At 40.7% G+C, this 21,684-nt stretch overlaps 1 protein-coding gene across 4 annotated transcripts; it reads right to left on the bottom strand.

Annotated features, from left to right (window-relative positions):
* Nucleotides 1–1,189: 1,189 nt before the first annotated feature.
* On the bottom strand, nucleotides 1,190–21,222 carry LOC137660724 (carbonic anhydrase 13-like). 4 transcript variants are annotated; one of them, XM_068395697.1, is made up of 8 exons: nucleotides 14,487–15,115; nucleotides 13,868–13,932; nucleotides 12,054–12,172; nucleotides 10,635–11,005; nucleotides 8,669–8,764; nucleotides 7,455–7,517; nucleotides 6,382–6,537; nucleotides 1,190–3,405 (listed from the first exon to the last, which is right to left on the bottom strand). In XM_068395697.1, exons 1-8 carry the CDS (start codon nucleotides 14,508–14,510, stop codon nucleotides 3,292–3,294), a joined length of 1,008 nt encoding a protein of 335 aa, XP_068251798.1. In that variant the 5' UTR covers nucleotides 14,511–15,115; the 3' UTR covers nucleotides 1,190–3,291. The 4 variants fall into 4 exon arrangements, with proteins under 4 accessions (XP_068251798.1, XP_068251801.1, XP_068251799.1 ...); XM_068395700.1 differs by lacking the exons at nucleotides 10,635–11,005; nucleotides 13,868–13,932; nucleotides 14,487–15,115 and adding exons at nucleotides 15,632–15,829; nucleotides 21,097–21,222; XM_068395698.1 differs by having other exon boundaries at nucleotides 13,814–15,115.
* Nucleotides 21,223–21,684: the final 462 nt, after the last annotated feature.

Raw genomic sequence — 21,684 nt, 5'->3', positions numbered from 1 at the left:
CCTATCCTTGATGTGCCTAGAGACAGCACCAAGGACAAGTTGTTCCATCACCTTCCTGGGGATGGAGGTGAGGCTGACAGGTCTATAGTTACCCGGGACCTCCTTCTTGCCCTTTTTGAAGACTGGAGTGACATTCACTTTCCTTCAGTCCTCAGGCACCTCTCCCGTTGCCCACGACTTAGTAAAGATGATGGAGAGTGGCCTAGCAATGACCTCCGCCAGCTCCCTCAGCACCCGCGGGTGCATCCCATCAGGGCCCATGGATTTATGGATGTCCAGATTGCTTAATTGGTCCCTGACCCAGCCCTCATCTACCAAGACAGATTCCTCCTCTATCCTGACTTCTTCTGGGGCCTCAGGGGTCCGGGGCTCCTCAGGACAGCCTCCAGCAGTATAGACAGAGGCAAAGAAGGCATTCAGTAACTCCGCCTTCTTTTTATCCTCTGTCTCCAGGACCCCCACCTCATTCATCAGTGGGCCTACATTGCCTCTAGTGTTGGCTTTACCTGCAATGTATTTGAAGAAGCCCTTTCTGTTGTCCTTGACCTCTCTTGCAAGGTTTAATTCCAAGGAGGCCTTAGCTTTCCTAGTTGCCTCCCTACATCCTCTGACAACAGACTTATATTCCTCCCAAGTGGCTAGCCCCTCCTTCCATGACCTGTACACCCTCTTCTTCCACTTGAGTTTGCCCAGCAAACATGTCAACTGAGGATGCAACCAAGTGCTCAGTGCCGAGACTGGGTCCATGCTCTCACCTTACAGTTGCAGCAGGTGGATAACCTGGGAAGCTGCTGCTGAAGGATTTCAGGCAACTCAGAATTTCTAGTCTTTTGCAGATGCCACCACTAGCTCTCAGCCCAGGTGCAGTACCATGCTAGGTCAATCTAACGTGAACACAGCATCTCCATATTAAGAGAATTACTGTGAGTGATGTCTTCTTCTAAAACTGCTTTGCATAACTCTATAAAAATAGTCAATTCAAAAAAGCCCTATCAGAAACTTTTACTTGGAACACACTTGGAAAACATTTTACTTGGAACACAAAAAAGATACCTAATACTACACTGCCCAAAGATAGACTTCAAATGAGGAATGACAATTTTTTCCAAAACTGCAGGCACTAGTTATAAAACTGCAGCCTCCTCTGTAAAACTTTAATCTCTTCAATAGAAAATACAAGACACATTCATAAAATTCATTTTTTATTTTGATAAAATTCTTATAAATATCAAAGCACTGGATCAACTCCACTGTTTACAATATGTAAAAAACATGTAAAACTTTTGTTTCTGATATGAAGCAGTAGCCTTATTACTTTCTCTTCTGAGGCAAAAAAACTTTATACCCTTCGTGCAATTTGTAAACATTTTGTTCATGTTCTGCAGCTACTTACGTGACAGGGAAACATATCAGATCCAACACTAAGTCTAAAAAAGGGTGTGAAAACATGCAACACACTCCCACTCTCTCCATGCACACTTTCTAGACATCCTCATTCAGAAAGAACCAACCTGAAGTCTTTTCAGCTGCATTCTTCTCCCTATGCCAGGAAACAAGAAGTGCCTGCAGGCTCTTCCCCTTTGGTTAATACTTGTACCTGCTGTCGCTGCCAAATGCCTTTTATTTCTCCCATGGTCTATTTGTGTTCTTTCCTTCAGAAAACATCCAGAAGGCATTGAGAGGCCTTACAGCAATAGTAGCTATATTCTGAGGAGGAGAAAACAAAAAAATCCACCTATCTTAAACTAAGCTAAAATACCTATATCTCTATGTCAAATTTATTCAGTTATAAGAAGATATATAAAGTCAATCCTGATTGTGATTTCCCTCATGTTTGTCTGTCTAAGATCAAAAGACCCGTTGAGGTACAAGGCACAGCCTATAAAACCTATAAAAAAACAAATTCATGGAGAGCAGTCATGGAAAATGAGTTGGTCAGAAGTACTACAGAGATTGGTGATAGTTGCTGCCCATGAAACCTCTAGCTGCCTCTTTCAGGTATCACTGGTTTTCACTATGTAGTTCTCACAGTCTGAGAGTAAATCTAATCCTATACTAAGCTACATCCTATGGCAAGTTCATTAAAAATAATAAAAATAAATTTGGTGTAAAGCAAACAATTATATTCAGATAACAAAAGCTCCTGAGAGAAACACAGGCTCAAGTCAATTCATAATGACAGACATTTCGACACATTGCTATTGAGGGCTGATCTTTTATTAGATATTGACTTGATTCTGATTTCTTTGGCTTCCTCTAACTGCTATCTTTGGTCTTGGAACATAAGTGCAACCACCCAAATTCAGCTGTGACAGCAGAACATCAGCCAGTACCTAGGAAACATTACATACCTGAGTAGTGCTGTGCTCCACTGTAAGATGTAAGGTATGCAGCATGTTTCACACTGCAGTGTGCAATGTGTCTAGTATGAAGCAACAGCTACCCCTGCCTCTTGATTTTAAGCAGTAGGAGTCTGATGCTACATGGATATAGTGTTACAGTCCCTTATTGTTCACCAAATGCAACAGACTGGATTTAGGAACGAACAGTTCCCTCTATGCCCTTCCACCTTGAAGTTTTCAGGTTTCAGGACAATTTCATCACTATATCTGGTAGAATTCAGGAATACCTAATCCACCTGACATGATCCTCCAACATACAAAATCCTTACTATTTGCTTTTTTTTAAAAAAAGATCAATCAATACATCATTACTGCTATGAAGCAGTTAGAATAACAGGATCATATAAACATATGTTTTACTTAAATGCTGTTAGTCATTACTGCTTTTTGTAGGAAGGTAAGCATGGTATTGCAGAAATCAGCAATAAAATTCTATCAATCAGCCTTGAAATACTTTTTTTCTTGAGAATTACAGTGTGAAGTCTTATATAGAAGCTAAATGTTATGTTAGAGACCAGAAGAATAATCCCAGAACATCCTTTTCTGCCATTAATGTCAGGGATCCTATTCAGTAATTTCATGGCAAATTCTGGACAACTCCTTCACCACACCTGACCCTTACGATCAGCACTGCCCTCTGTGCATGTAACACTAACACCTCAATGCTCCCAAACCAACGCACTCAAACACAATCAGACCTGTTAACATTGATGAACCTGCAACAACTCAGGACATACTTGTCTGTGAGAAATGACTGCATGATAACCAGTGATAAAACAACACCTATTTGTTAAAACAACTCACAAAAACCAAATAAAAATCACAAAGTTAACTACTAAAATTAATTCAGCCTTTGGTTTCTGAGGGAGACTGCTCTGGCTTTACTCCTTTAATTCCTTCTGACTTCTCGTCCCTTTAAAGGCTGGGGAGGACGGTAGTTTCTCAGCAAGCAGCAGGCAACCTCATCCTCAGCAGTGCTCAGGAGGCTGCGGAATTTGGCTAGCTGTAATCAAAAGAGACGTAAGATTCAGCAGAAAACCCTCATGGCTCATACTAATGAAAAAGCATGCTGTAAATATTAAAGATACTTGTCACCATTTTTCCGCCAGGAAGAAAGGAACTGCATTTTTCTATGGCATGTGGGGAATAGCAATTTCACCATTTCTGTCCTTGCAAATGAAAAACGATGACTACCAGGAAAATCTCCAAAAATACGTGTCAGAATGAAACTGTGCATAAGGTTTGTTTCCTATATTCACATTTTGTCTTCCATAACCTCATCTAAAACAGAGTTTTTTTTATATTTTTTAGTTTGATTTTATAGTTTGGAGATTCTGGAATGTTTTGTGCCAAAAATTGGATTTCTTACGTGCACCTGTGTATGTCTTCTTATTCAAAGAGTATATTCACAATTAACCTGGAATAGTAGGTGTAGTACTACAGAAAGCTTCTGTAACGAGCACTTATCATATATTAAACATGTACTCAAACCAGTAGAGATTCCAAATGTTTCCCTTATGAAGACACAGAACAAGCAGTTATTCATACCTCAGCATAAGTTTCTCTGCTTAAGCTGATTGCAGGAGAAACTCAGATCAGAGCTCATGTCTAAACCTCGGGAAAACCGAGTCTGATTTCTGACCTGAAGTTTAGTATTTTGTCTGATTTCTAATATTTCCAATATTTGATATTTCTATATACCACCTTACTTCCCTTCTAGGTTACCAAAGGCAGGACAGCACAAAAATAATTCCATTATAATAGAGCATTTAGTTGTATGGAACATTGCATCTTAATTGCATTAAAAGCAAAAAAAATCAATACTATCTTACTCCACCCCATTCTAAAGCTAACATTTGTAATTCAGGCTCCCTGTGAGTTTCTAAAAACTTAAAATTTATTTTTGATTTCTTTCAACCTGAAAAATGTCCCAAAAAGTAGGTAGTAAACTGTAAAGCCCCAAAGAAATACAAACTTGAGGAATAAAATTTGTCCTAGTTTGGCCCAAACCAGGCCAATTAGTCTTAGAGAAACCAAGGTCACTGCTAAATTCCTCACTGCTTATGAGTGAAGAGCCGAAGGGGGCTCACACCTGCAGGGAGGAGCAGACAGGGCAGGTGACCCAAGATGGACCAACAAGGTATTCCATCCCATACATGTCATTCTCACTTTCCTATTTATCACTAACCCACTCCCTCCTGGAGGTGGGGCCCAGGAGGGAGGGGCCCTCCTGTCTCCCACTGATTGGTACCAGCTTTGCCAGTTTCCAGTTAAAAGCCTGCAGGTGTGATGGCAGGGAGCTATTGCATTTTCCCCTCTGCCTGTGCTGGGGGGAGCTACTGCATTTTCCCCTCTGCCTGTGCGGGGGGGAGCAACTCTGTCTGAGGAGGATTTCCAAGCTCTCAGTCTTGGTTTTGTATATATTTGTATATATTTGATTATTTCTATTATTACTATTATACTCTTTTTCATTATTATAGTTTATTAAAACTGTTTTAACTTTCCAACCCATAAGTCTCTCTCCCTTTTCCCTTTCCCTTGGGGGGGGGGGCGGGGGGAGAGGGTTAACAGAGAGCATCTGCCACCTGGTTAATAGCCAGCCCAGCTTTAAACCGTGACAAAATTAAATGGAAAAACAGTATCAGTCATAGAGATGACTAATCAATCACAATAGTGGACATTACCAGAAACAAACACTTTTAACTATATGCATACTTATATTTGTAAGAATACAGCACATTTATACTTTAATACATAAGATACAGCTACAGTCTGTGAAAAATGACTAGTAAAGAATCACTGTACTTGACACTGTGTTTGACACTGTGTCCTCTGAACCTGTTACACATGGGTGTTTGCATACAGTATTTCACATTTTAGAATATATTAACTATAGATTAGCCCAAACAAGAACCTTTTAACTGGAGCAATGGCTTGTCTTTGGGAAGTTCATATCTTAATGCAAATTTTCAATCCTAGACTCACGCAGTAAAGCGAGCCTTACAAAGCCAGATTGAGGGGCGTGGGGAAGACAGATGACAAAAATGGACACACTGAGAAAATACATGACTTCAAATCAGTTACAAACAGAATTTGAGGTCTCTTGACTAACAAGTAACTGTCATTCAACTACTTAGTGAACTGTCTTAACATTTTGTACAAAGACTGAAGTCACCATTTCTGCTGAGTGCTTTGGCCTAGGGTATTGAATTTTCTGAGGTATTTGTAATATTGCCCATGAATGAGACAAACACTGTGGTACAAAAATCTTAAAGGTTACAGTGTGCCCAGAATATTGATAACATATTGCAGGTGACGTACTTATCAACATCTAATATTAGAAGCTATGATCTGACATACTTTAGTGTCACCCGTGGGAAAAACTCTTTATACCTGAGATGATCAGCCCACTGGGTGTCACTGTTGCAACATTAATATATAGCATGAAGCTTAATTTAACAAGAAATGTAAGTCGACTCTTTTACATAGTATCACACTTTTCCTAAGATAGCCTAACATAAAAAACAACTTATTACACTTGTATTTGCTTTTCATTATTCTAGTAAATTCACCAAGTTTTACACTTCTGGAATGCAAGAAGAAATTTACTATTGATCTGCCAAATAAAAATGCCAGAGAAGAGATTTCAGCAGGATATGCAAATAATCATACTGAGTGGAATTCCAGGATTTCTAAGTGTTACCAGAACCTTCTCTCCTGTAAGTTCCTTGTGAGTTATTTTTGATTGTTAATTTTTAGAGTATGAAGATTCTTTTTTTAAAAATGGATTTTAAATAACTGTTGCACAAAGAAAGGCCACAAGAAATCAGGATAAATTGGATAGACACATTTTGTCCTTTGAAAATTCGATAAGGTATGCAATGCCAAGGTCTGAAAAAAAAAATATTTTTGGGTGGCATTTACAATTTCAAGTCTTACAAAAGCAACATTTCTATAGCAGTGAAAAATCAAAAAATACCTGTTCAGAACAAACACTTATGGGCTCTCTCAGAACAATCCAGATGACACTCTCAAGAAGAGGTGGAACAGTGAGAGAGCCAAAGTAAGTCCAGTAGTCCAGGGACTTGGGAAGCAGACAGCTAGGATCGAAGTTTGTGAATAGTGCTTTTTTACCCTGGAAAGAAAAAAAAACCCTCATGGTGGTTCTAGATTAAATATATTTAGAAAATTATTTCTTACACAAAGTTAAAAAGAAGAAAAAAACAGGGCAATATTATTTAAAAGCAAGAGGTCAAGATAAATCACGCCAAAGGAGGTAGGGCTTGTTCCACTATGAGGTGCGCTGGCAACATCCTGGATGATTACAGCAGATGAGCCAGTGCCCTTCTGATGAGGTCTTACCTCTGTGACAGCTTTACTGCCAGCAAGGACACCATCAAAGGCATCATGTTAGCATAGGCTTCCCATAGTTACAAATGGCCATGGGATGGAGGTTGGAGAGAAAAGTGAGAAGATGTCGAGACATTCAACATGGAATTGATGGGGCTGGCGGAGGAACCCAACAGGTCCCTTGTCCTGCCACCTGCTCCCCTCTCCGTTCACTCCTCTCAGGCCCATGGATTACTACTTCTTCTTGCTGTTCCAGCTACCAGGCCAGAGATGCCCATACGAAACATGATGCTGTGAGTCTGGCGGATTTCTCTCAAACAATAGCTTATTTCTCACCCAGTATGTCAGCAAAATGGGAGGAAACCTTTCCCTCATCTTTTTCACAGCTTTCCATAAAGTATGTTCTTCACCTGTTAATATTCTCATAGCACCAGATTTGTCAGAGGTTAGGTTCTGTGAGGAATTAGCTTTCTCCTCTGATCTCTTATTGTATAAAAATTATTCTTTGTTTGCTTAGGTTTTTTCAACTTTACCTAACAAGAATATTCCTAAATTGTCCCAAATTAGAGTTAGATATGGATAGCTATAAAACTAGGGACTAGGGAACATGAAGGTGAAGGAAGTAGCAGCCAGGTTACCAAAAAAAACAAAACAACAAAAGCAACCACCAGTATTAGTACTCTTTTAGAAGCATTCGTTCACCTTGATTCTGATGGTGTCCAAGCGGTCAGTAATCTTCTTCAGCTGAGGGTTGCATTCACCAATCTATTAACACCAGAGAAAAATGAAATAATTGAGGTCCAGAGAAAAATAGCAAAAAATAAATCATCAAAAAGCAAATGCATAATGAAATTGGTTTATAAAACTTTACTTAAGTGACTGTGAGATCTGATGGTTTTTGTGAGTATGAGCCTGTGACTAGCTGGTCTTTAGAAATAGTACTGGTTGTAAAGAATATCCACTCCTTTGATCACAGTATTTATTCTGGCTACTCGTTGTAATTATTTCAGCTACAAAAGACTCACAAACTTTAAACTACAGGGATATAAAAGCATTTTATTATTAATGTGTTGCATGCAGGACATTAAAAGTTTCAGGCTTACATCTGAAATTTAAATTGCTAAGAACAGTGAAAACATCATTCTTACGTAGCCCAAGCAGAATTTGTGTGCTAAGAAAGCCAGCAACTTTCCTTGAATCATTATAATGCAAACTGGAAAGACAGAATTACTGAAGCAGTTCTTTGCAACTGCTGCATGTAATAGCTCACTGACTGCACCAGCGCCAGCACCAGCACTAGCTGTGCCCAGAAAGCTGTGGCAGCCAGGCAGAAGCTACAGATTTGATCAAAGGCCTATCCTTTGTCATGGATTTTGTAAATTCTCCATCTGTTTCTTCATACAGAAGTCAATGAAGCTGTTGCAAGAGTTGAATGTCATCTTAGAATAGGTGCAGGAGGCAAAGAGGTATATAACAATTACAAGGCAATTCTCCAGATTCTGGAGTGGGTTTTTTTTTTCATTTTTCAGAAGAAACTGTCAGCTCAGAAACAAACTGTTAAAGGAGCATTTGAACCGAATCAGATCACTTTCCTAAAGAAACCTTGTAGTCAAGCACAAGTTTTGGGGATCCATATAGGGGCAGCTGAATTAAGTTCCACATCTTATGTTGTACAGGAGTGCAGACTAGGCAAACTGAAGAGTCTCACTGTCTTGAAAACCTATTAATCTGATATTTGTAATCTTCAAGGAAGCACGGCTTTCTAAATTGGAAAGTAAACAGCAGGAAGGAAACAGTATAATTTAATGCCCATATAAAACAAGTATCTCTTTAGCAATAACTATACCAAACTTCACCATTAGCCCTTTGGGTTCATAATGCAGATTTATTGGGAGGGCTGAGGCATCTTCTCTTACCTTCAGAAATACAGCCATGACTGCTAATCCATCTGACTGACGAGCTGCCTCAACAAAACTGGAATATTTTTCTGAGTTCCAGTGGACCACATGAAGCTGAAAAGCAAGAGACACAGACAGCATCAACTCCCGCTGAACTCAAATAATCACAAATTAATACTGTAACTTTACTGGTTTTGATACTCTAGTTCATTCTTTCGTATTCTGAGCCATTCAGTTTTCTAAATGCAAATATTTAATGAAATTGGTAAATATGTAGTTCACACAAATGGCAAAAGCATTTCCAGTGGCTGGGATTATTCAAAATTTAGCAGCAATCAGCACACCACAGTGCCTGGCAAACTGCTGTTGAGTCCCCAGATTTTGAACAGAGAAGCTAAGACAAGCTATCCCATGGTTATATAACTAAAGCTTTTAAATCCATTTCTACTGCAGCTGATTTTAGAAAGTGATTGAAAATCATGAGGATGCCATTAGTATTTTGCTTCTCTTTTTCCTTAATCAAGCTTTCAGTAACATTAATCAGCCACATAAACGGCTAGAAAACAGGCAGAGGAACACACATTAAACTTGCACCGACCCCTTTTCCCTTGTTTAGTTTAAGCTGAACATCAAAATTTCATTACTTTCCAAATGTCATTTTCTATGATTACCAGTAGCTAGGCACTTGCAAGGAGCTTGATTATCTCAGGTTTGAGCATTTGCATTTCCAACATGCATTATTCTGGAACTGTCCTGTGGTAGTTGCTTAAGCAGCTTAAAGACCCCACCTAGCCAGGTGTGGAAAGGAAAAGCCCATGCTGTCTACCCCCATACCACCTCAGTCCCTCCCGCTAAGCCAGGTTTCCTAAATCCTGGCCACGCCCTGCAGCAGGAGCTGCTGGTTCCCAGGAAGCGCCTTGAGCAATGGTCCGACTGTCAAACTGGAGAGAGCACAAACACTCACACATCGCTTAAGACTAAGTACTTCACAAACATTAATTACTCTTGGAAGTCCTCAGCAGATTAGTAAATCTTACTACCCGTAGTTTTAGATAAGAAAAGAGAAGGTCAGAAACAGGGCATGGGATTGGCTTTTCTAAAATTGGTGACCATCTTTTCAGACTTCGAACTTTACTCTTTAGGAGTGCTGAAATGCAGTTCCACGGAATGACTTAAACTGGGAAAAAAAGCCTTGCTTTTGGAACAGAGCACTTCAAGACCTCTAAAGTAAGAGCAACTTCGGAAAGCTGGAACTTGCTTTAAAGGCCTTCTAAGGGAAGCAACATAACGGTGTGGTTGAAACAGGAATCTAGGAGTGTGAAGATTTTGACTCTAAATCTCAGTCCTTGCCTAACCTCTATGAGTTTTAATTTGCCATATCTGTAAAACAGAGCTGTCACTTGGTGTTACAGGGTGTAATTAATGTTTGTTAAGCACTTGGACTGAAACATTACTTCCAGCAAGTAAGGAATCCCACTGAAATCAATAATACTACATGTATGCTCATGATGAAACACATGCTGGCTCACAGCTTCAGAGATCCTTGAAGGAAAGTTGTTAAAAATATTATAAATTAAACCGGGAGGAGAACACAGTCCACTAAACCTTTCTCAGATGCATTAGTATCCTGGAGCTCATAGCGCCTGCACCACTCACTATTATTAAAGTTCACAAAAGCTACATTGAACAATTTTTAAGCAATTACACTTTTACATACACAAAAAGGAAACAGATACTCTCAGTCGGAATTGACTTTTATTGTGGATTTAAAAAAAAAGAAAAAAAAACAGCAAAGAACAAAAAGCAAAATTCCCGCAACTAAATAAAGCTCACTCCCACTCCCACATAGCTTTGCCAAAAACCCTCCAAACCAACCCCTCCAAAAACCAAAACCCCCAAACAAACAGATCTGTGAAACACTTTTGGGTACAGCCCCATTGTCAATGGTTTGTGACTTCTCTTTAAGGAATATATCCCGTCTTACCACCGCTCTGTCACTGCAGCTTGTGAAGAGACCTTGATCAGACCATACGTTGTCACAAAGAATGGAGCCACGGATCCCTCTGCTTCCCGGTGGGATTAGGGGGCGGAACCTTGCAGTCATCTTTACCTGTACACTAATTCTTTCTTCAACTTGGTTGATGTTTTTTCTTGAACTCTTACACATCTTCCTTATGAAGGTGAGCACTGAAACCATCTTCATGTCTCCTTCTGAGGTATTTTCTTTCATGTGAACAGTGCTCAGAAGCCTTGATCTTAATTCTGGGTTTCTTATCCCAAAGCCAAAGTGCCATCTAGAGAGCTTCTTGTGGAGGGTTACCCAACCAGCAGGTAACGGAAAGGTTTTTAGACTGGCTAGAAATTCAGAGATATTTTCTCCTTCCATTTGGTTTCTTAGATGGGAAACATATATATTTTCTCAGCTAGAAATTTGGGTTTGGTACTTAATGGTATTAAAGCACCTCTATTAATTCTTTATATTCCATCTCACCTGGTTCCTGTGGAAAACATAAGCCTTTAAACACTGCAAATGTCACTTTTCCCCATTAATGTTAGAAAACTGATTTTTTTTCTGACCACTATCTCTTACAGCATTTCCAGTAAAATCTGATCACACCACTGTGCATACATTTCATTTTTTTTCTTCTTTAGTATTATGTCTTTTATTTGTCCCTTACCATTTATTTTTATACTTTTTACTACTTTTTAACCCCAGAAAACTCTTCACTGCCTGAACTATTTGTTGTGAAGGATCTCGGTCTTATCAAAGTACTCCATGTTACTTCCATTTGCAAAGAGGAATCAGCTACTGAATACTCTTTACTGTAGACTACTCAAATGCACTGAAGAAGACAGAGCAGGAGTGAACTCTCCGTGCCAGAGCAGATGGTGCACTTCTCCCTGTGGCACGCTGCCTCCACTGAAACGCAGTATCTCCACACACAGCAGGCACCCCACAGATATTAAGGTGAGGTTCTCAAAGAAAGTCATAACCATCACATGGCTAAATGCACCACAAAATGCAACACTCCCAAGTCCTGCATAAATTTTACACTGCACAGGCCCCAGTTCAAATAATTCTGTGGTTTGTAACTGAAGCTGACTTTGAAAATATTCTCCAAGGAAGAGACAAGGAAAGACAAAGTTTAAAATAACTCTTGAACATTAAGTCTTGCTCTTATCAAGCTCTCGTCTTCTGTACTCCTTTTTTATTCCTCTCCAAAGCTTTCAAATACGTTCTTTTTTGAGAAAGGACCAAACATGCAACACTTCAGGAAGACTGCTTGTCTTTGGGTAAAATGGGGGGAGAATGAAAAGCAGGACGAGGAGGGGCAACATTATTCTTACAATAGAAAACTAGTCACAAGCTTAGAGGTACAGATGACTCCATGTAAAGCCTTACCTCTGCCGCGTACTTCATCCCATCCACTGTGTGCTCGGAGCCGGCTTCGTCGTTGGACCCCCAATGGAAGTGAATCTGGCGCAGCCTGTAGGTCCCGATGAGCGGCCCCCCGGTTAGCACTGGAAACCCAAGCAGAGTAAAAAGCTTCACTGCAGGAACAGGAGCCACTACCCACATCCTCTAACCTCACACCAGACTTCAGTCTTCGAACAGTTCCCTACTCTTTCTCAAAAGCTGTCTCAGATGTCTTCCAATTCCTTTGAAGTACTACAGAAACCCTCACTTGTCCAGGATATGACTTTCAAAATTGCATTTATGTGTAGATTAGTGGGTTATGGCCCACTAAAGGGTATGTTGTTATCACCAGGTTTGTCTTACTATGGGCTGGATATTTCTCAGAAGATGGGAAAATATTTCAATCTTGCAAGTCGTTTCCTCTCTTGAATGTATTTAAAAGAACCACTGAGAAATTAAGCTTAAAATACAGGTTTTATGAAGAAAGGGGAGGATCAGAAAAAATATAATGTGAACAGAATTTCTTCTTCTCTTAGAAATTTGGAGGAAAGTAGGTGGAGGTTAAAAAAATTTCAAGGCTCTTTCCTTCATTTGCAACTAAATCCAGTTACATCAGATTGAAGTCTGAGAAAAAGGAGCGTATATTAACATAAATAAAATGAGGTCAACACTACATATGCATTGTACAACTGCAATATTACTGACATTTAATTCACCGTTTATTTCAGCTTAACATACATATGGGTGAGCTTTTCATTGTTTTGCTTTTGCAAGTGCTTGTCTTTTGCTAATCAGAGTTGGAACCAAAACATCTCTGCACAGACACTTGAATGGGAAACACATTCAGAAAGATTCCTTATTCACCGCAAAACAAATCACCCCACTCTCCTGGCTCCATATCTCCTCTGAGGGTTTGGGAATTAGCCTGAGCTGGCTTATTGGCTCATTATAGAGATTTTAAGGGGAAAGGATGGGAGCTTTAACCAGATGGTTTTTAAATTAAGAGCACTGGGGAGGACAATAGTAATTTATTTTCTCTTCTAGGTTTAGTCCAGAACCTAAACTTTGTTAGGAACAAAATACCATCAAATAACGATAAAACAATAATTTCTTAAGTTGCCTATCTTCTAACACAAGTAGCCTGGCTAATGAAAAGGAACTGGAACTGTTTATCTGTGGGGAAAAAAATATTTGACCTCCTTAAAACTTCAACTCAAAAACATGCTTTTACAGAGCCTGTAAACCTAGTGAACAAAGGGGATGGGGAAGTGGCACTCCTAAAATAAATTCCTTCTTTCAAGGACTGAGAAGTTGGAGGCAAATGATCCTAAAAATGTGTAAAGATCGGTGTTCTAACTGGCTGAGGCAAAACAATTACATAGAAATGCATCAGCATTTAATGAAATACTTCTGCTGAAAAATAGCCTGACGATGTATTTGTGCCACATCATACAGTGATGGTCAAACCCTTCCATTCCAACAGTAATTAAAGAAGAGGTCAGTTAGAAGCTATTTATGGCAAATATCAGAAACTCAGACTTTGAAAAGAGATGGAAGAAGAGGTCTTTGAAACATCAGTAGATTTATTTCAGAGAATGGAGATAATGTGGTACCCAAGAGGATAAACAGAATTACACAAACAGTTACAGACTTGACAGCCCAGTTTCAATGCTGGCAAAAGTGAAGAAATAGTTCATATGGAAGTTAGTTAATAATGTATTTAAAAATGCTAATGTATTTAGTACCAATTAATTTGACTTTTTTTTGTCATAAAACCACCATATGGCAGGAGTGCTTACTTCACAGGGGTGCCCCAGAGGCCAAATTTTGGCCCTAGAAAATTCAGTATTTTTTGATCAATGACCTGAAAGAAAACAAAAACATTACCGATAAAGTTTGTCAGTGACAAGTATTAGGGAAAATAATGAAAACTCAGTTTATGGATATAGAAGGATTTGAATTCTTTGACAAGTAAGGCATGATAATGGCCAAAATGTAAAGCCATGTATGTGGACTGAAGAATTCAGTCCATACATAGAAGATATGGAGTGACCTGAAGGAGACTGGGGATTACATTTGTTAATTATCTGATCAACATCTGTCAGTGTTTTGCCGTGACATGAACTGTATCATTGGAGATATGGCCTGAGGAAAACAGTAAGAAGAGGAGCACATTAGCACTGCTTTGGTACCATTGTAAGCCTACGGAAATACTAAGTTCAGGCCCTGACACTTCATGGATGGCATTAGAGAGTGGAAGAGGTTCTTGGTGTATTCATATTCATATTCCTATTTATTACTTTCTTTAAAAAAAAAGAAAAGGAGTTTAAAGGGTGAGTTGATCTAACTCACACCAGAAATAAAGTACGATTTTGATGGTTTTAATTGTGAGGGTAATTAACAATTAGAACAACTTACCAAAGGCAGTGGAAGGTTCATCATCGCTGGAAATTTTGAAATCAAGATTGTATGTTTTTCTAAGAGATGTGCTTTAGTTCACCCACGCCTACTAGGCTTGAAGCAGAGATTAATTCTGGGAAGTCCCGTGGCATCTGACACACACGAGGTCAGACCAGATCACTGATGGTCAGCTGATGGCTTTCAGGCAACATCCAATGTTGCTTGTATCGACAGAAAATTTAAGAATTAAACTAAGGCTGTCCGGGAAAGCAAAGTGTGATGTTGTCTCCATATAGGTCTCTCCCTGTTGCCACTATAAGCCAATAGTTCCTCAGGATTAACGGACAGAGTGATCACAAATCAGTCCCCCTCTGGCTTTGACCCTTGTGAATGCACCATACGGGCTTGGATCCTCAGCTAAGCCTCACGCAGCCAGAAGAGGATTTTATTGCTTATAGAAACTGCACTCCTACAGTTTCACGGCAAGGTGCGCTAGCTTGCCTGCCATCCAAGAGGAGGTTTTAAAGATGAAGGCACCAACATTACAAAGACTATGCTAAACCAGAGAACTTCTAAATAAGAATTATTGCTTCCAAAAAGGGAAGCTACATACTCCTAGAAAAGACTGGGACAATAACACTTTCCAGAGAAGAAAAGGGATCACTTGGGATATATTTCATTTGTTCTGTATTGGCTCTTTCCTGACACAAGAAGTCCAGGTATGGGTTGCAAAAAGGGAAAAAATATATAACCAAACCTGCAGCTAAAGTCAGATAAGAGAGTTGAGTGATTCGGTTGGAATGAACCTGTAATGAGACACAAAGGATTCAACTGCAGTGAGAGAGAGTAGCATTTGAAAAATTGTACACAACACTGTTCAAACAGGGGGGCTGGCACTATCTAGCTCGTTGGGGTGGATCAAACCATCCCTGTGAAAGGGGAATCCTAGTGCTTTCTGAGAAACGCAACCTTGAACTCATGTCCAAATATGTTCCCACATTGTGTCATGCTGAAAGACAGGGAATAAAGGAATCTCTCATCCGGAGGAGCAAAGCCTTACTGTTTATAGGAGTTCATACCTGGCAGTGAGTCATGCCCAGGCTGTATGTACTCTATTCAGGAAACAGCAGAAGAAGACATAGTGCAACAGGAAAGGAACAAACCTGATTTGTTGACGGTGTCATCAAACTCAACACTGGTGGAGTGCCCATTGTTAAGGATGATTTTAGCAGAAGCTGGATCGTAATTTGGATTTAGAGGACGGAGAGAGGGATCATACTTGGTTTCCTCAGTTTTGATGTCGATGGGTGACTGACGATCTCCGTTAGCAACAGGAAAAACCTCCTTCCAGTGGGCAGGCCCTGCAATGCATTGGAGAAGTCTAAATTGATGGCAGTGCCCTGCTTCATATGAAAGAAGACTCTGATTGAATTGTTCTTGTTTATATCTTTTAAATTCAAAAAGGGGCATCAGCAAAACATAGATCAAAATATTAACCTGCTTTTGCTGCACCACATTGCAACAGCAGCTCTCAAGACCCCTTTATCTCCCTTGCATGGGGTATGTAATTGTGTTTGGCCTTTGAATAAGGCCACATGCAGTAAGTAGATATTTAGTTATTCACAGTTAAGACTCAACTATGCACAAGACATATCCAACAAATGCTCATTCAAATCAAGCATCCTGTATCCAACAGGCAATGTGCCCCAATAAATTTTTGACATGCCATTTTTGCCTAACATCATGTCTTGTTATGTCTTTAAGGATTACCTCTTATCTATCCAAAATCCTTGCATTAAGGTTTTTTTTTATACCTTAGTCATTGGCTGCAAAAGACCTGAGAACACATCTTCTACTGACTACGCTGAATGAGATGGGGAGATGTCAAAAAAGATAAAAAGGCTGAGTGGTACATGGACTCTCCTGGGGCCTGATGGCAGTGCCTGTAACTTAAGCATCACTGCACAATCGATCACCTCCTCCCAACCCATCAACCCTGCAAAACAGCTGTCACAACATCAGAGAGTCACCCTCTGACCATAAAGGCTACACACACACACACGCACATGCACACACATTAGGACAGTGCTGACAAAATCATCAAAGAACAGGAACACTCAGGACAGTGGTGCCTGCATGAGGTTTGGATTTCTATTACCTCCTGCTGATAAATGAGAGCAGATCTTCCAGACACAGACTTGCACCACCATTCACCAGTTAGCAAGAAATTAAAACACTAAAGAAGCTGTTAATCAGTACTAGTGATCTCGAGTTAACCTCCCTTCCTCCATGCAAACTAAGCCAAAAGTCAGCTAAAAAGCATTGTTTCTGTAAATCAACAATATGGATATGAGAAAAATGGCAAATGTCATTCTACAATAGTAAGAAAAGCTTCACTGATGAAATGTATGAGGTGTCCTTATCTACTAAACATCAGAGAATCCTCATTAAGAATATATGTGCCATTGTTGAACCATATTTGAGTAATAAACAATGCGGAAAGAGGCCATAGAAGAAAAATAGGAACAATAAGTTGCTTGGGGAATATGTTCCGTAAGTTAAAGATAGCAAACAAGGTTTAGGATGGAAAAGAGGGTAAGGTAAGGGAAAACCAAAAAGGGAAAAGGGAAAAGTCTGCAGGGCTAATGATCTTTCACTATTGTAAAGAGCATAGCACTTATTTTTCCTCCAGGCTTATCATGGGTAAGAAGTGTAATAAATCAACTAAGAGATACTGGATATAAGAAAAACTTAAATATGAGTATCAGAACCTGATCTTGTAAAATCTGCATCACTGGAAATCCTCATAACTCCCTATATTGAAGGTAACTGATCTTAGTCTAAAAATCACCCTGTTGGTTTGGGTCTTTCTGGATGGCTTAGCACTTAAATAAACATGATGACAAAAAAGGTTTAAAATGTATTACGCTGTGATTGATAGCCTAACATCAAAAGTTGTCAGACAGTTTTCTCTCCTCTACTTCAATAGAAGTGAACATAGCTCAGAAACTCACAGGTGCTAAACTAACCCAAGTGCCCCAGCAGTAAATCAGGAAGGAAAGCGTCCCACGGCGCCGTGGGGAAGCCTCCTGCACAGCCACCTGGGCAGAGCCTGACTCTCCTCTGAGCAGCACTGAAAAATGGAAGAGGGAAGGAGTAGCTTGTGAAGACCAGCCTAAGACTTAAACCTCAGGTAGAACAAAGGCAAGGGCCTTCAGTCTTGAGTTTTTTAAAAAGTCTTTTTTTTTAATGATTTCATTAACTAAACTCATTAAGCAAAACACTTCTAAGGCAGAAGATAAAAAATCCTTTGAAATATAAAGCTGTTCGAACTTAATTCTTCTCACTTCACAAATGGTCATCAAAGCTATTCAATATTTTAATTACACAGAGTTTAGCATATGATGTAATTTTAATTGTGTTTAGATCCTAGTACTTTGTAGTTAGAGATGCAATGTACAATTTTATTAATTGAAGAAGCACCACTCCATCATTTATACCTAACTAACTGCTGCTATTTAGGATGCTTTAGAAAGAGCTTATTGCTACTTAATTTTAATACTTAGGATATTCCTAAACTGAGGAAAGGCAAAATATATGTATGTGCTTAACTACTTGCTCCTATTGCTCTATTTCAGCAACAACTATAGTTATTGTACAGTAAATAATATGCATGATTTGCATTCATAAATAATATGAATGTGCCCAAAAGAGGACCCATTCTGGCATTAGCTAATTATTCAACAATAAACTTCAGTTCTAAAAAGACATTATACCTGCTTTTGTACTTGTCCTTAGCTCGGATGACCAAAATAATCTTTTGCTTTGGTGATTAAACATCTGTCAGCAACACGAGACTGAGAGAAATCTGACCTTTCAAAATATACAGGAAAATATCAAGAAATTTCAGCTAATTTTTTACCACTTGGTTCTATCAAGAGGTATTCCTTATTGGATTATCTGCCAGCAATCTAATATAATTATCATATTCTTGCCAGTCTAAGAAAACTGTGGCTCAATGCATTACTATGGACCTCATCCCAAAGCAAACATTATGTATGGCTGTTGGAAAATAACACATTACAGTTGGAAGAACGTGGACATCATGCTCAAATGTATGTCACACAAACAGATTTAAGCCAGTGGGATCTCCAGGGTGAAAATTTCTTCTGAACTTGGACCTGAATAATATGCCTCTGTTTCAACACAATGTACAGTTTAATTTTCTAGATATGTACTTTAAGACATACCCAGGAATGTGTAACTCACTGATTCACCTCCTTTCGTTTTTTAATTTACTGAAGGAACTTGATTAAATATACCAATTTTTGAACTTATGAAATTCCCTCTTGTTGATGGGAAAATGTTCTTTTGCTAGAGGATATTACCTAGTAGCTCTTAACAATCAAAGCCACTGCGACCAAGATTTAGAACAAAAAACTGAACCCTCTGCTCTGAAGATTGCATGGCTTTATTTTGGACACAGAGTTACCAAATGCAATACACACCACTGTCACTTTTAGATTAGACTATCGCTACTTATGGTATCCACCAGCATTGCACACATTCAGTTCATGGACTAAATATCAGCAGGAAGGCAGCTACGAGTTTGTCAGGAAACATAACTCGCTATAGCACCTTACAGCAGTGCTTTTTTACCCAGCTGGAGTTAAAGGTGATGAGCTTCACCAAAAGGCTAGACTAACTTCAAACAAGCCTAACTGAGACATCACAGAATACGGGGCAGAACATTTAGTTCTGTGTATACCTGTCAGACCATGTCCTCACACATAGATATACCATATATGCAGACGTGTATGTGTAACATTTGACAGTTCACTTTACGCACAGAATGATTTGTGTTGCAGTTATTATTGCTAAGGGGCAAACAAGTTTTCCCCTCAGTTTATAAAAACAGTGCTTTTATCACTGCAAGTAACAAATGCAGAACTCAGAGTGAATGTAGATGTCTTTCCAATTCTTCAGGAAGTCAACTTTAACACATGACTGCACCAAATTTAATTAATTTCACTTTATTGCTACCTCCCTAGTTGCAAAAGCTAATCTTAGGCTCAGGGAAACTATTCAGGGCCATGCAGGGCAAAAAAAAATTCAAGAATCAGAGCAATCTCCTGAATTTGCAGTTCGGCAGAACAAGAAACAAGCAAAACCAATAAAAAGAGAAAAAGCTGAGAAATAAAACTGATGCCAGGGAAGACAGTGAAGTGTTGGATATCCACGCCTCTCTCCTTTAGTCTCCTGTGAGAGGCGGGGGAAAGGGGATGGACTGATGAAGAACTATCCACCCCAGCTGCTGGGGTCTCTGAGAGAGGAGGAGAGCAAGAAAGTCAAACTCCACCCCAAATATGTTATCAGCCAGCAAACAGAGCTTTACAGGAAAAATGGGGCCTCAAGGAAGGTCCAGGGCCACTCCGATAGAAATTCTGGTGCCCTCCCCTTCCTAGAAGTTGAGGATAGCAAAAGAGGAGGGATAGGCTAAGGGAGGGAAAGTGAGCTTATCTGGACGGTGCAGGTGAAGTTCACAGTGCTCTTAGAAAACATGTGGAGAAACAAATTTGAAAAACAAGATCCATTTACGTCTTCAGGGGAGGGGTAGACTGCACAACAGTAGATAACACACCTAATCATTGCGACACCGCTGCGATCCACCACCACCCAGTTTTTCAGGAAAAGTAGATCCATCCAGAAAAGACTGAACAAAAGGACCAGGAAGGAAAGGCAGCACTTGCACAAACAGTATTCCAAACTCCAAGTAACAATATAAATGAAGCATACTCCTGTAGGCATTAGTATATGCAAACATATAGCTTTCTCCTTTTACTATCATGGTGTTTTATTTCTCTGTGTATTATAACAGACAACATAAGTTATTCCATTTACTTTATCAGAGCTGAGTCTCCAATTTACAAAAGCACTTTCGTTGCTGCTTGCATGACTTGTGAGCCGGTCTGCAGACTGGAGCAGCGTTTGCATGACTTACAATGCAAAACAGAGGAAAGTCTTTAAGCCTGCTGATGAGCACATCTTGGGACTTCAAAGACTGACAAGATTAAGGAAACCATGAAACAACTAAAATCCAAAAGCATCGCCTCTTAGGTGCATAGTTATACAGTCAAATGACCGACTCTAGTACCTAGTATTTCCCACCATATAACAGCAGCAGGACGAAGACGAAGTCAGAAGGCACTGCCGATACAGCAGCTCTGATCAGTGTGACCGTCTAATACGTTGCGGATAGTGCCTGCAACTATTCAACTAGACGAGCAAACGAAATCGTTACAGGGAACGAGACAGATCAATGTGCCAACTCAGAGCCAACCCCCGACTCGACTCTGGCAGGCGATGCCGCACCATGGAGCACCTCTCTCAGCAGCCAGCCTTGCATCATTCCGAGACAAAAATCTGCTCGGTCTCACGTTGCAAAGCCTCGACAGCAGTTCCGCGAATTCAGCTTTCTCGCGGGCTGGGGAGCTCCCGAAGCCAGCTGCGGGAGGTGCCCTCCGGGCTACCCCGCTGGCCGCGGCGGCAGCGGCCGCCCCGACGGCCCCGCGGGGCGCACCGCGGCCGCGCCCGGCCCACCGCCCGCCGCCCCCCGCCGCCGCTCTACCGTTGTGCTCGTCGTATCCCCAGTGCAGCATGGCTCTGGTCTCCTGCCGGGACGGGACGGGGCGGGAGAGGCGGCCGCGCCGTCACCGCCGCCCGCTTTGAAGGCGACGGGCGGCGACGCCCCGATGCTCGGGCGCCGATAAGGAGCCTGCAGCGCTCCGCGCCCGCGCAGCCTGGCCCCGGCCCCCCGGCCCACCCGTGCCGGTTCTCGCCCCCCACCTCTCCGCCGCTCGGCCGTCGGGGCGGCACGGGGTAGCGGCGGTGTCACCTCGCAAGGGACCGCTCCGACAGAGCAAAGCTGTTACCCCTCCATCAGCCACTTTTCCATGAGTTGTGCGGCAAGGAAAGTCGGGGCAATAAGTGTCTGTTCCTGGGGTTACTTCACATACCCCCCCTACCCCCGGCGGTAAAGCGAAGTGTTTCAGGGACTTGCTTTGGCACGTGCTTTCAGCACTGTGGTGGTTAACTTGGCAGCCTGCAGTGACATGTGCAGAAAGCTCAGCTTTCATAGGATCATAGAATCATAGAATGGAAGGGACCTTAAAGATCATCTAGTTCCAACCCCCCTGCCACAGGCAGGGACACCTTC

The sequence above is a fragment of the Nyctibius grandis genome, chromosome 3 (assembly GCF_013368605.1).
Source record: "Nyctibius grandis isolate bNycGra1 chromosome 3, bNycGra1.pri, whole genome shotgun sequence".
Taxonomy (NCBI): Eukaryota; Metazoa; Chordata; class Aves; order Nyctibiiformes; family Nyctibiidae; genus Nyctibius; species Nyctibius grandis.
Note: the sequence above shows the minus strand (reverse complement) of the source record. Positions and strands in the feature narration are given on the sequence as shown.

Coding starts and splice junctions, on each gene's coding strand:
- LOC137660724 (XM_068395697.1), bottom strand. CDS start 14,510: ATGATGAACCTTCCACTGCCTTTG. Junction 8,765..10,634: donor GCTGCAGTGACAGAGCGGTG/GTAAGACGGGAT, acceptor CTTGCTTTTCAG/CTTCATGTGGTCCACTGGAA. Junction 3,406..6,381: donor TAAGTGTTTGTTCTGAACAG/GTATTTTTTGAT, acceptor TTTTGATTACAG/CTAGCCAAATTCCGCAGCCT.